Raw genomic sequence first — 14,122 nt, 5'->3', positions numbered from 1 at the left:
ATGTATGAAATGTGTATGAAATGAAAGGATAAAAATTTGAACGCTAATTTGATACAGTTTAAATTGGAACCCTGATTTGATACAGTAACATATTCAATACACTTTTGATATAAATTATGTATGAAATGTGTATGAAATGAAAGGATAAAAATTTGAACGCTAATTTGATACAGTTTAAATTGGAACCCTGATTTGATACGGTTACTTATTTGATACACTTTTGATATAATTATGTATCAAATATGTATGAAATGAAAGGATACATTTCATTTTATACTTTTTGATACATTATCTTGGCATTTGATACACTTTTGATATGTATAAAATGTGTATGCAATGTTAATTTGATACAGTTTTGATACATAAAAGTGTATGAAATGAGGGTTCCAATTCAAAGCCTTTTATTTCATACATTTTTCATACGTATCAAAAGTGGTGTATCAAAAGTGTATCAAATTTCAGCCAGGGGGAGCACTGATTGAATCTGAGAGCAGCGTGTATGGGCACCGGTGAGGGTAATGCACAATCATGAATGATCTCGTTCCATGTTCGTATCCTCCCGCATGCTCTTGCATGTCGTTGTCTGGCTCTTTTGGTGATCCCGCTCCGGTTAGGCGTAAGTGATCGATCCTTACTGAATCAGAAAGATTCAGTTGCGTGTGATTTGATCAGTTTGAAAAACAATCACCGCACACTTTCCCGCCCGGGCCCGACTATGTACGATCCGGGACGGATCGGTTTGGAGAGGGGGGTGTGTAGCGGAAATGGATTCAGAAGAGAGATGGCGCCCTTCTGTTATTTTGGGTCACGTGATATATCAGAGTATATAAGCCGGTGCGCCAATCATTCTTGGCTCTTTCGTACCCTGCGATCGTCGAAGCAGGTTGGTCAAGACATAGCCTACCTCTCTCTCTCTGCATCAATGACCACTACTACCGCTCCCCAGCCGATCACTTGGATCAGCCCAGAACCCTAATAAAGGATGAGAACAATGACATAATTATATCCGAGGCTCCTTCGCCTGACTCATTAGTGTGACTAGTATCGCTAAGACTGTGTGGGATTGGCCGCACGCCCACGCCATCACCAAGTTGCCTTAGACGCTCGCTACCAGATTCCGCCACAGTACTTATCAAAAAGAGGTTTATTTAGTCAATAAATATAGTTGAACTACGATTCCATCCTGTGTATGGTAGGGAATTGGCCCATTACTCAGAATAGCAATTTGGCAAAAAAATCTGAGTATCATTTACAAAATTATCCATATCTTGGAAAAGTATTGATGATATTCATATAATGTTGGTATCATTTTAAAGCTTACTGTCTAGAGCTTACATTTTTATTCAAATCACGAAATGTCAAAAATGCGACATGTTCCTGGTTTTGTCAGAGTGGGACACATTTGGTCCATGACCCTTTTGGTCCATGTCCCATTTGGGCCAACTACAATTATAAATGTGAATTTTTAACGCTTTTGTGTCTGAGAACTATCATTGTCACATAATTTATTTCAGTGATTTCACTTTGAAGTCCTGCTTACCGTTGTCTCTGATAAAGAATAGTGGTTTGGTTTTTTTTGCTGGTATTTTGAGCTGAGGGAGGGGGCTTTCTCTCCAAACAAACTCAGAACAACTTTGATATATTTCATAATAAAAATTATCTTTATTTAAGTGTCATATTATTTGATTACAATATTCGAACACAATTGTTCAATATATACATACATATTTTTTGTTCTGATATTAAAATATTAGAATGAATATTCAAAGGGGCATTTCATGATCCATAGTCTCATTCCCAGTTTTTTCAATAAAGAAAATTTTTATACCACTTGAAACTTCTGGCTACATTATGTTTGTTTGTAAAAATATTCTTGCAGATTCATTTGCTTAGCAATAACATTCTCAAATTTATATTTTTGTTCTGTTTTGAACAAAATAACAGTACAGTGGTCTATGAAGTAATGTATTATGTACGTAATTTGCAAACACAAAATTGGAATCAATTGAAATTTTGAGAATAAACTTTTTGTCATGGATATCTACTCAAATATACCTTTAAAAGAGGATGCTAGAGTCACAACATATTCCTTTAATACATCAACACATGCAAATATAATTCTTCAGTAGTGTGCTTGTCCTATAGTTTTTGTTAGTATATACCCTACTTGTTATTTTCACAATGGTTTTATTTAATGTGAATTTTCAAATGATTATATCCTTATGATATGGATGTACACATTCAATATTAACCCCATGAGAACTACCTTCTGATTGGCCATAATGAATATTGTGTCCATTTCTGAACCAATCAAAGAGGGTACTGAATAAGATAATAAGATCATATGCAAATGCAAGTTTGACCATAATAGTTTAAAGCCTAGTTATAATTGGCAATTGAAATGAGCACTTGAGCATATCAACCAATCAGAAATGCTGTTAGATGACCAGTAATGTCCTTTGATTTACATTTTGCACCTGAACTGCATGTACATTTAGGGGTACAGGAGTACAACATAACCTATTTTGGTGCCATTTAGAGGGCCAAAAATTGCTGTGTTTAACACCGATCAGCTCATTTATAGTCCATTTGAGAGGAACCCGACCATAGCATTTTTTTTGCATGAGTGACCTCTCAAGTTGGATCTTGTTTTAAATTAAAATTATTGTTATGAATTATTATTAAAATATTTGCCCCTGAAATTTTGCAAATTTTATTTCACATTTTTTGAAGCAGGAGATAAGGGACATATTGTTTTCTTTGGAGTGATTACCAAATAGGGTGCAACTCTACTAGTTTTATTACGAGACTGCTATACCCCAACCATAAACCCTAACCCTAAACGAGGACTGGACTCAAGTCTAGCAAGTTGCACCCTTTTCGGTAATTATACCTTTCCTTTATCCCGACAGCTTCTAACAAAGTAACTTAAACATTGGTCCATAAAAGTGGGGTTTCAGAGACCTGTTAGATCAACGGTTGTCCTCATTTCAACTTCTTCAACTCAGATGTTGTATTTCTAATAGCACATTGTTCCATAAATTATGTCCAATATAAATCAGTCTTTTGATTGCTGACCTTTAACCTCAATTGTAAAATTTGGCAGATTAGTACTTGAATTGATTATGTCAGCCATTTCTTCAATCTTCTTTAGATCTGAGGAAAATACCATCAGATTGTGACAAACTTCCTGAAAAGGGGGGAACAGAGAAGAAAATAAATCAGTCAAAATCAGCCATGAGGTATACAAACAAAGCTAATAAACTTCTTTTATCATATACGAGTGGATATTCATAAGGCCAAAAAAAAAAAAAAGTTCGTCTCAAAGCTGACGCGCGCGTTTGTAAAATCCCACGATTTGACAAAAAACAAATGCGGAAATTTTTTTTATTTCAAAAAAAAAAATTTTTATAGTTTTTTTCCCAGAAAAAATCGGCAAAAATCAGACTTTTTTCTCAAAATACAAAAAAAAAAAAAAAAAAATAATCGCATTTCGCATTTGTTTTAAATTTCTCGTCAGCTTTGAGACAAACCTTTTTTTTTTTTTTTGGCCTAAGTAGAGCTGGATACACAATTTTCGCTCACCTGGAACATTTTCACTTGCTCGACTAGTGTCTCCTCAGCATCTGCTGAAGATGTAAGTCGAGCTAGTTCAAATGCTGTTGAGTGAAAATTAGTGTAGTGTTGAGGTAATAAACTCTTCAATTTTTCTTTAGCATGTTTATATCCTAGTCCTTCCAGGGGGGGGGGGGGGGGAGGGGAGGGGGTGTCTCAAGGATTTTCTGGGTACTTTTAAGTAAAAATATTTTTTTATAAAGATTTCTATAAACACACTCCAAGCAGGACCAGATTTTTATAAAAACATGCCCCTAATAATGGGACTTGTGCAGGGGTTGCATGAAGGCCCGAAAGTTGGGGGTTGTTTTCCAGTGTTTTTCACTCCCGAGCTTGCAGAAAATCCAAATGCATAGGGTGAAAATTAAATCTTGGGGTTGAAAAATACTTTGCAGTGTAGTCAGGGGTAGGAGTAAGGTCCAAAAGTAGAGGGTCAGAGTTCACCCCCAAGCTTGCACATTCCCATTATATGGAGGGTAAAAAATTAATATTTTTTAAATTTAGGGGGTCATTCACCCCCGATTAGGGGTTAACGCTACCCCTGGACTAGTGTTCATTGGAATGTTCTGTAAAAGTCCCCTATAAGACCAAGTGCACAAATATGACAATTATTGGACCAGAAATGACTTTTGAAAGTCAAAAAGTGACACTTTGTTCCATTTTTATCAAAAATTCCAAAATTAAAGAAACATGGGCATGGAATCAGAAAACTTGATACCTCTTTGGAGACTAGAAGAGGTGAATTTGATATCCCTAGCGTGACTAGAAGAGGCTGCAGTGAATTTGATACCCAGAGAACATATCTAACACTTCCCATAATGCATTTCTCCAATTTCAATTTTGGACAGAACACATCCAGATCTTGCAAAATTTGACTATCGACCCATGTTTAGCCAGTCTATTCTCAAAATGAAAACAAGTATATGTATAAAGTGAAGGGAGTATCACTTGATGAAATGCGGCAATGATTCATGTTGCAAAGGATTATGGGAAGCGTAAGAAATCTTCTCTGCTGTCAACCCATGTTGCATTTGACAGCAAATCAGTACAGAATATTGAAATGGAAGAAATGCATTGTGGGAAGTGTAAGATATCAGCTACTGACCTGTATTACTGTCTGTGATTTAGCCAGCATTTGATTGGTATTATGTAGTTCCCTGATGGCATATTGGAAAGCCTCTCCAGCAGCTTCACAGATATCATCTTGTAGTCCAATATTTCTGTCTCGTAGTTTACGATGTAGTAATGTGTCATACTTTGGTGGGGGTATTGGTGTTTTCTCTGTTTGGTCATGCTTGGGGCTGGTAGGCAGTGAGCCAACTAAAAAATATAATTTGAAAGTTTGTGGAACAAATAATGTTGATAGCAAATCTAGAGCTATATTCTAAATTGCATTTTTACTCAGAAACACATACATACAGGAGGAAGCTGGAAGTTCTGGAACTAAAGTGTCCTTGATTGATAGACATGATTTGCATTTCATTAGATCCCAATACAACTAGAGCTGTCAGTCTCTGTGTAGTAGGTCTACATAGGAAACTAAGTTACTCTGACCATCGCAAAAACATCACAAGAATGCACCAAAGTCCAGAGCAGCAGTTTCCAACTTGTGGGTTTCGACCCTTTTGGAGGCAATATAATGGTCACAGGATTTACAGCGTTGGCCACAGTCAGTATCATGGAGCAAAATGCTACTCAATTTTGATCACTTTGCTACACAATTTTGGAAATGTGTAGCAAGTTTATGCCATAGACGTACAAAGTAAAGTGTGCACATGTAACAAACAATAAAGTAGTTCAAGCTGATAATGCTACGCATTAAAAATGTCTTTTTAATACATCCAACACATGTTTTGCAGATATTGCCAACCCATGAAACCTGTGCACTCTATATTCATTTAGACATTCTTCTCAGTTTCTTGACTTTACATGCTCAATTTTCATTTTATTATGGCGCAATTTAACAGCAGACCATGGCATAAATACACCCGCAAATCCAATGCAACCCACGCTTGTCGCCATACTCGTGCAAACAGTGATGCTTAAGCTATACGCGCTAGCTAGCTTAGTAACCATACAGTATTTTTTGGACCCTGGATAATGTAATTTTAGGCTAGCTGTTCATTGTGCTGTGCAGACGTGCCCGGCAGATTTGGTGCTCTCATATTTTTACATTATTTGTTCATCAAACTGCGCTGTATTCACTGATTACCTGTCTCTGTTGTTATCATCACCTCTTGTGCTGTTGATGAAAATATATCATCTCAGCTGGATTCTGACACTGCAATTTTTCTGAACATTGAGGATCATTCTGTGCCATAGGAATTCGGAAACCTTAGTGCATCCTTACACAGGCTGCCTGCTTGGATATGCTTACATACTGGGAGAAGTCAGGAGCTACGCAAGTAAAACCAATCCCTTGCTTTTTACAATTGGCCTTCAAATTTCATGTTAATTGTTATGATGATTTATGGTATTCTTATTGTGTACTTTTATGTTGTATTATGACATTGAAATTTGCCGCCACGCCCTATTGTTTGGTGTCAGGTGACAACATGGCGGGAATTTCAAATCAAATCAAATCAAATCAATTAAATCAAATTTTTGTTCACACTTCTCAAGGTGAAGACTGGACATTTTTGCTCTCAATCTATACATAAATTTCCTTACGAAATTGATAGAACTTAATCAGGTGTGATCAACTAGCTTGACCATGGAGTACGTATAGACGAATCCAAATACCCGCATCCCTACACCTGACTAGCAGCCTTTAGTTGGGTCCCCGCCGGCTACAATGCATCCAAAATGTGAAATGATTCGGCCTTGGTGGAAATTTTAAACTGCATTCCATCACCCGTTTTACACCTTCCACGAAAACACGGGTAGACAAAAGATTGATTTAAGTTTACAACACAATACAGTTCCAACAGTTGTGCAAATAAAAGCCGCCTTACACCTAGATAAGGTCGAGGAGGGTTAATAGAATAATACAATAGAGATAATTCCGCAGGTAATCCAGTCGCATGTATATTCATAGATGTACAAATGGATGAACAAAAGGACTATGTTATGTATGAATAGATGCGACAGGATTACCTCTATTGTATATATTATTATATTAACCCTCCTCGCCTTTGCATCTTCTCCAGGTGTTAGGCGGCTTTTATTTGCACAATCGGGCGCTCAATACCCCAGGTTGGTGCTAGCGGGAAACCAAAGATGGCCGACCAAATCCTGACCATGACTTGGCTCGTTGGATTCGTCTATAGAAACTTACACTTCATGTGCTAGCTGTTCTGTACGTGCATAGAGTATGCTACCCACATTTACCAATTAAAAGTTGGTACTAATCTCCACCATCAAGTACCAACCCTCGGACCACACATAACATGGTACGAGTCGCAAGATGTTCCAAACCATGATGAGGTGGTCCAAAACTATTATCAACATTCATATGGTGAGCAACATATTGAAGCTCAATCTCATCAGCAATATCATGCCATTGCTTGCATTCTCAAATCCAAACCAAATAGATTCCTCAGAACTGGTTTACTCAACAAATCAAGCTCTTCTCCAAAGCACCTTATTTTATTGGTGCTATTTATGAGTGGCCAAGTTGAATTGAATCCTGGACCAAATAATGCTAGTTCCTTCCCATGTGGGATATGTGAAGCTGAAGTTAAGGATGAGGACAAAGGCATATTTTGTGACAATTGTTCAACCTGGTATCATACACAATGCACTGGCATGTCAAGCCATATGTACAAAGTTTATTGTGCTCATTCAAACTAAACTTGGCTTTGTATTACATGTGGGTTCCCTAACACATCACCTGGCTTGTTTGATAGTACTCTTCTTAACACGTCAAACTCATTTGAAGTTTTGAATGGTGAACTTGAAGAGTCATCTCAAAATTGTAGTGAAATCTTCAATCCTACACAAACATCAACACCAATTAAGGTACCTACAAGTTCAGGTAGGAAACCTGCCAAGAAAATTGCCAGAACACCAAAACTCAAAGCTATGGTCATCAACTGTGACGGGTTACACTGGCCTAAAAGAAAAGCGGCCTTTCATGCATCAGTCCATGAACTCAAACCAGATATTATATTTGGGTGTGAATCAAAGCTTGAACCCAATATTCCCACATATTCTATATTTCCCGATGATTATAATGTGGTTAGAAAGGACAGGAACATACATGGTGGAGGTGTGTTTATAGCTTGCAAAGAAAATCTTGTTGCAACAGATAGACCAGAATATGATACTACCTGCAAGAAATAGTATGGTCTACAATTGAGTTTGTGGGGAAGGGTTTCCTAAATTTAGGAAGTTTCTATCGACCCCAAAGTCTGGAGTTGAACCACTGCGCCATTTAATTGACAGTGTCAACAAAATCCTGTCTACAACCAACCGCAACTCTAAGCAAAGAAATGTCCTTCTTTGTGGGACTTCAATTTACCGGATATTGACTGGTCTAAAAACCTTACAAAGCCTGACAGCAAACAAAAAAGCCTTCATGATACTGCTCTTGATATACTTGGAGAAATTAGTCTTGACGAAGATAACAAGACCTGCCTCTCAAAACACTTTGGACTTATTTTGGGCCTAGTTTTGCATTTTTCTCAAAAATTAAAGCGCATCGGTGACAAGTAAGATATGTATTTTATAGGGGCAAGGACTACAACTACACTGCACTGGAAATTTTATTTCAGCACAGACAACAGTCGTGGAGTTACAGCCAAAAATGAGGGAAAACCAATATTTGATCAATAAATCAATAACTACTTGCCTTGAGTTGCTGAATTTTCAGTGCAGTAGTTGCAGTCCTTGCCCCTATAATATACATATCTTACTTGTCACCAATGCGCTATAATTTGTGAGAAAAATGCAAAAATAGGCACAAAATTGGTCAGGGGTGTAGTACCCCCTTAATACTTCTTCTTCTTCTTCTTCCATTAACGCGGCTGTGTACTCTAGCCATTGTTTCTTTCTCAAAATTGAGTTTTTATGATATGTTTGTACCTTGTTATGTTTTTTATAAATACAAGGAATGAAAATCCAGATTTGTAAACTCCAACTGCAATATTTTAAGGATTTTATTTCACTATTCCACTCGTGTTTGAAATTGAAAAGGAAAGAAAATCTTTGTTGTACCAGCAAGGTACACGCCACAAGCAACAACTCATCGCGTTGCCTATCGCGCAATTTGTTAACGCACAAATACGCTGACGACACGCTGACGCTTATCTGTATGCGCCGGCGCATCTTATGGAAACACCACGGAAGCACTGATTTCACAAAACCTAGTGGTCAAATGGCTCCGTTTCAGCTGATAAAATGTGGGTTTTTCAAGTTCTTTCCCCGATTTAAATATCAAGTTATGAATGGATTTTGCTCAAACTTCTCAAGGGGCTGTGGCTTTCCCCGATGTTCATGTAATATAAGTTTCAAAAACAAAACTGTCGCATTCTCCTGTGAGATTCGATGAAAGTGCAAAATGTGACCACTTTAAACTTCAACGGCCATTATTTCAATGTTCATTTTCTCGGTAAAATGACGATTTAGGTACACGATAACTCAATAAATACAGCATCTATAGGTAAGCAAATATGATCATCGTAAAAAGCATGATCGACTCAAGAAACGGTTTTCTCATTTTTTTATATTTTGGTCTATTTCCGATTTTGGGCATCATTTTGTGCAAATAGGCGTTTTGAATTTTAAAAGTTCATTTTGATGCCTTATATGGTCAATATCTCAAAAATAAGGCCAATATCAAAAAAATAAAAAAACCGTTTTTGGAATGGAGCCTCAAGATTGAGCTAAAAACAAAATAAAATATTTTGGAAAGAGTGTTTTTTTTGTTATGATGTACCTAACAAATATTGCCAAAACTCACTTTTTGTGATTTTCTTCAAAATGGTTGTTTTTACCCCAAATCTGTATTTATATTAAGATTTATTGATGTCTTGCCTTCATAAAATGTATTCTTTTATATGTTTTATGCTTGAATAATTACAAAGTTATTGCACTTTTACTACATGCATGTCTGAGAGTACACAGCCACCTTAAGTACAGGCCTCTTAGAAGTTTTCACTCCCGAGTATAGTCGTACTGTGTGCAGTGCAAAGGGTGCGAGCGGAAACACGGATTCGCTGAGTGCAGATGAAGTGGTGCTGATGTGCAAGTAAAAAGTCCTCTTCCAGTCTAACGGCGCCAGTGGACTCAGCCGGCTTCGGAAAGTCTCCAAAGACGGGGCAGATACGACTGAAGCTGGTAGTGTGTTCCACAGGCAAATGACGCTCGGGAAGAAAGAGAACTGGTATGACTGGATCCTGCAGTGTTGTTGTCTAAATTGCAGGTGGTGGCCTCTGGTTGTGTTTGTAGCTGGAATGAAGTAGGGTGGACCACTTGGAATGGCAACTAGGCCGTGAACAATCCGGTATAACATGGTGACTTTGTTATGTGCTCGGCGCTCATTTAACGACTGCCATTGGAGATTTTCAAGCATCTGGGTCACACTGTGTCTAGGATGGTAGTCGGACTCAACGAATCTAGCAGCACGTCTTTGTACCATGTCTAATTGAGAAACCATGTCCTTGGTGTGAGGATCCCATACGGAGGAGGCGAACTCAAGCGTTGGTCGAACATACGCCTTGTAAGCCTGTTCCTTTACTTTTGGTGGAAATTTCCGTGGTTTCTGCGTAGAAAGCCCAGTGTGCTATTTGACTTCTTGCTGATGTTATTTACATGTGGTTTCCAATTGAGGTTACTCTGAATCGTGACTCCAGATACTTTGCTTCATCGACGATGCGTAGTGAAGACCCATGGATGTTGTAATTAGCATTGATGATATTTTTCCTTTTATTAGTAACTCTTAACACTTCGCATTTGTCGGGGTTAAAGGCCATTAACCATTTTCTCTCCCATGCTTGAAGATTTGCAAGGTCATCCTGGAGAGCTGTGACGTCCGCATGTGCATTGCATGATTTTATTGGCCGGTACAGGAGGCAATCGTCGGCGAAGATTCTGATATCAGATGTAACAAAGTCCGGCAAATCATTTATAAAAACCAAGAAAAGAAGTGGTCCTAAGACCGTCCCTTGGGGCACGCCTGAGGTGACATTTGACAGGTTGCTCTTCTTTCCTTCTAGGATGACTTGCTGGGTGCGGGCAGTTAGGAAATCACGAATCCAGGATAGCAGTGGACCACGAATACCGTAGTAGTGGAGTTTCAGGAGGAGACGCTCGTGCGGTACCCTGTCAAACGCCTTTGAAAAGTCCAGAAGGATAGCGTCGATTTGTTCTTTGTCTCGTAGCCCTCTGGCAAGGTCGTGGACGGTCAAAAGAAGTTGCGATTCACACGAGTGTTTCTTCCTGAATCCAAACTGTCTCTCCGTAAGAAGACCATGAGTGTCGAGATGGTTGATGATCTGGCTATGGATGATATGTTCCATTATCTTACAAACGATTGAGGTAAGAGATATAGGCCGGTAGTTTGCTGGCTTGTGGTTATCATTCTTTTTGAAGATCGGTGTCACATCTGCTGACTTCCATTCGTGTGGTATTCTGCCCTGATGTAGAGTGGCTTCAAATAGAAGTGTAAAGACCGGAGCCAGTTCCTCAGCACCTTCTTTCAACAGGTATGCTGGAAGATTATCTGGTCCAGATGCAGTGTGTGGCTTAATTTTGGAAAGAAGCGTCTGGACACCTTCACTTCCTATCTCAAACAGAGGAACTTCAGGATGAGGACTTGGGCCAAGGTCAGGCAAATTTTCAGAGTCTTCAGATGTAAAAACTGATACAAACTGGTTATTCAACAGGTTTGCTTTGATGGTACTGTCACTCTGGAGGATGCCGTCTTTCATGAGAGGAGCCACTCCGGTGTTGTCGCAGCGCTTGCTTTTGACAAATGACCAAAATTTCTACTACACCAACCCACCAATCCTTGTAACCTGCCAGTCTTCGGTTTTTACTTGCACCTTGTAAATTTATGAGCACCTTCTGACACATATGCACAGCACAATCCTCCTAGGACAAGCCTAGCTTATTGAAGGAGTGAATCAACTCAAGACTCAAGACTGCTCATTTTTGGACTTTAATCGCTGAGAGTGAAAAAAATGATGTGAATAGTGAAACGGAGAGCCAAAATGCGATTTCAGATTTTTGGCCTGTTTTTAAGCTTACCTCCTGTGTGTTTGTCCATTGCAGAAATACGAAAATTGAGCTCTTGTCAAATTCATATTTAGAGAAAAGTCACGATGCTCACGTGTTCGTGGTAGTTTTTGATCGTTATTATGCATTTAAAAATGATTGCATGGCTCTGCACAAGGTATATTTTTGTAAATATTTGGATTTGTTTACCTGTCGGTCGTCAGTTTTTGCCGTGGGTTGAAAATATGGCAGAGAAATTTGTCATGTCGCACGCGTGCGAATTTGGCTTCAAAATTTCACTATTCTGCTAGAAGTTGTACAGAGATCTTATAATATTGTGTAAATAATTTTGTCAGGAAAACAATAAGGTATTACATACCGTCTATGAGTAAATATTCAGGACAAAATTCAGGTTTTTCTTGTGTTGTTTACCCGGTTGTTTACAGAATTTTGGATTTGCCATTTTGAAATTCCCCGGCCATCAATCGTCTGGGACCGTAAACAAGTTTTCCTAAAAATTGTAAATTTCCTTAAAAACGACTTTTGTTGATCAAACTTTGGATTATTTAAGATGTAATTGTTTGAGGATGTAGAATTTTAAGATATTTTTGAGTATTTTTATGTTTTACATGGTCAAAAGGGGTCATCAGTTTGATTCCTGATTTAAAAACACTTTAGCAATTGTTCTAGTTATTAAATTGTTGATTTCGTCATGTTCAAAATCTTTTCGAAAGTGAGCGCCTGACGCGGAGTGACTGCGCGATATCCATAGTAACGGAGCTTACGCTTTGAACGCAGCCGCCAAAAGGTTCCATGAACGCGTTCAGGAGAGTATAAAAGGCCGTGCACGACGCAAATTAATCAGATTGCTTGGTGGACAATAGTCCACCCAAACCTTCACTCAGTTTGAAGGTAAGCACTGCCAACCAAAGCAAATACGCCCTACTCTGGAGCTCAGATTGAGCTAGGGGCAGCTTGGCTACCACAATAGTGGCACTGGCAACACCAGGGTGGTTTATGCACTCCGGTGATTTGGCCTAGCGCCTTTGCCTAATTTGGGGCAAGTGACTTGCCACACACATGCACAAGTCCAATGGAAATTATGCACTGTATTTTGTGTGCATTCATTGTTGCATAGCAAGTTCGTATTTGGTGTACAGGCATGGATACTCTGCAGTATAGGCCTACTAGGCCTTGGCCTAGCCTATGGCTATGTCATGTGATGAGAGATTCTGTTGATTAAATTGTATTTTTATGCTTCTCGATTATTCAAACAGATAGCATGTACTTTTCGGCAGCATTTATTGGTAATTTATTTGGATTTAAAAGAGAGAAATAAGGAAATATCGTCATGATCATCAACAGAGATTGTGTATTTACCAGTGTTTACTTGTATTTATGAATTGTGATGTAATAAGACAAATATGAAAGCAAAATAACAATACAAGATATAACAAAAGAAGCAAATATAAAACAGAATTGTCAAGTCTCATTTTTTACCTGTTACTTCTCCTTTCATGCATCACTGATTTAACATGTCTTGGGGAGAATTCTAGTCTTTGATACTACGCTACCACTTGTATGTTAGAAGGCTAGTCTTCTCCATCAGTCGTTACATGAGTATTAGGGGCAAGCTCGGTCCCGTTACAATATGTAGCATATTACTTGGTGTATGATTTGCTTTGCAAAAATGCAATTTTAATTTAATGCATCACCACTGTTCGAGTTTTATCAGGAAAATTGTTTTAACTCTGTAACTTATCATAGATAATGTAAAAGATAAACATTTTTCAGCAAAAAAATCCTGACAAATGTTTTTTCGAAGTCAAACTAAAATCTAGCTTACCTTTCAGAGGTGTAATAGGGGACTGTCCCTGGAATGTATCTGCAACCGATACATCGGCAAATTCTTCTTCGCCTTCACTCTCTGTTTCTGAGGCTTCTCCCTGTACAACGACACCTTTAGGTGCTGATACTCGCGAAGCAAGTGAAGAACGCACATTCGCTGTGTTGATTTCTTCCTCCGAATCTGACTCGGCTGCCTCGCCTGCGACTACCGTTACTAGTTCTGTCATGCTTTATAGAGTCCCAAATTACAATTTCTGTTTTAAAGTAGAATCCTAATATTTCAAATTTTTCAAAGAATTGAAATTCAATAGTTGTTTAACACCAAGATTTGCCAAAATACAAGCTTCACATTCAGAACAACATGACCATCGATGAAGTTTGTTGACATTTTGTTAGTGACCTTTGACCGTAAAGACTCTTCAGCTTGCTGATAATAAAATGGCTTTTAATTAATATCTTTTATATTTTAGATGAATATGGGTGTAATGATTAGCTACATTAT

The 14,122-nt window shown here is 38.2% G+C and overlaps 1 protein-coding gene across 1 annotated transcript; it reads right to left on the bottom strand.

The window, feature by feature from the left end:
* Positions 1 to 1,640: 1,640 nt before the first annotated feature.
* LOC140140912 (uncharacterized) lies at positions 1,641 to 13,997 on the bottom strand. The gene is made up of 3 exons (XM_072162666.1): positions 13,619 to 13,997; positions 4,721 to 4,935; positions 1,641 to 3,190 (listed from the first exon to the last, which is right to left on the bottom strand). Exons 1-3 carry the CDS (start codon positions 13,845 to 13,847, stop codon positions 3,059 to 3,061), a joined length of 576 nt encoding a protein of 191 aa, XP_072018767.1. The 5' UTR covers positions 13,848 to 13,997; the 3' UTR covers positions 1,641 to 3,058.
* Between the last annotated feature and the right edge of the window lie 125 nt (positions 13,998 to 14,122).

The sequence above is a fragment of the Amphiura filiformis genome, chromosome 19 (assembly GCF_039555335.1).
Source record: "Amphiura filiformis chromosome 19, Afil_fr2py, whole genome shotgun sequence".
NCBI lineage: Eukaryota > Metazoa > Echinodermata > Ophiuroidea > Amphilepidida > Amphiuridae > Amphiura > Amphiura filiformis.
This window is presented reverse-complemented; position numbering and strand designations above follow the sequence as displayed.

Excerpts from the sequence above, each read along its gene's own strand:
- LOC140140912 (XM_072162666.1), bottom strand. The coding sequence starts at position 13,847 with ATGACAGAACTAGTAACGGTAGTCGCAGGCGAGGCAGCCGAGTCAGAT. Across the intron at positions 4,936-13,618 it reads CCCTATTACACCTCTGAAAG|TTGGCTCACTGCCTACCAGC; the intron begins GTAAGCTAGATT and ends TATATTTTTTAG. Across the intron at positions 3,191-4,720 it reads AATCACAGACAGTAATACAG|GAAGTTTGTCACAATCTGAT; the intron begins GTCAGTAGCTGA and ends CCCCCTTTTCAG.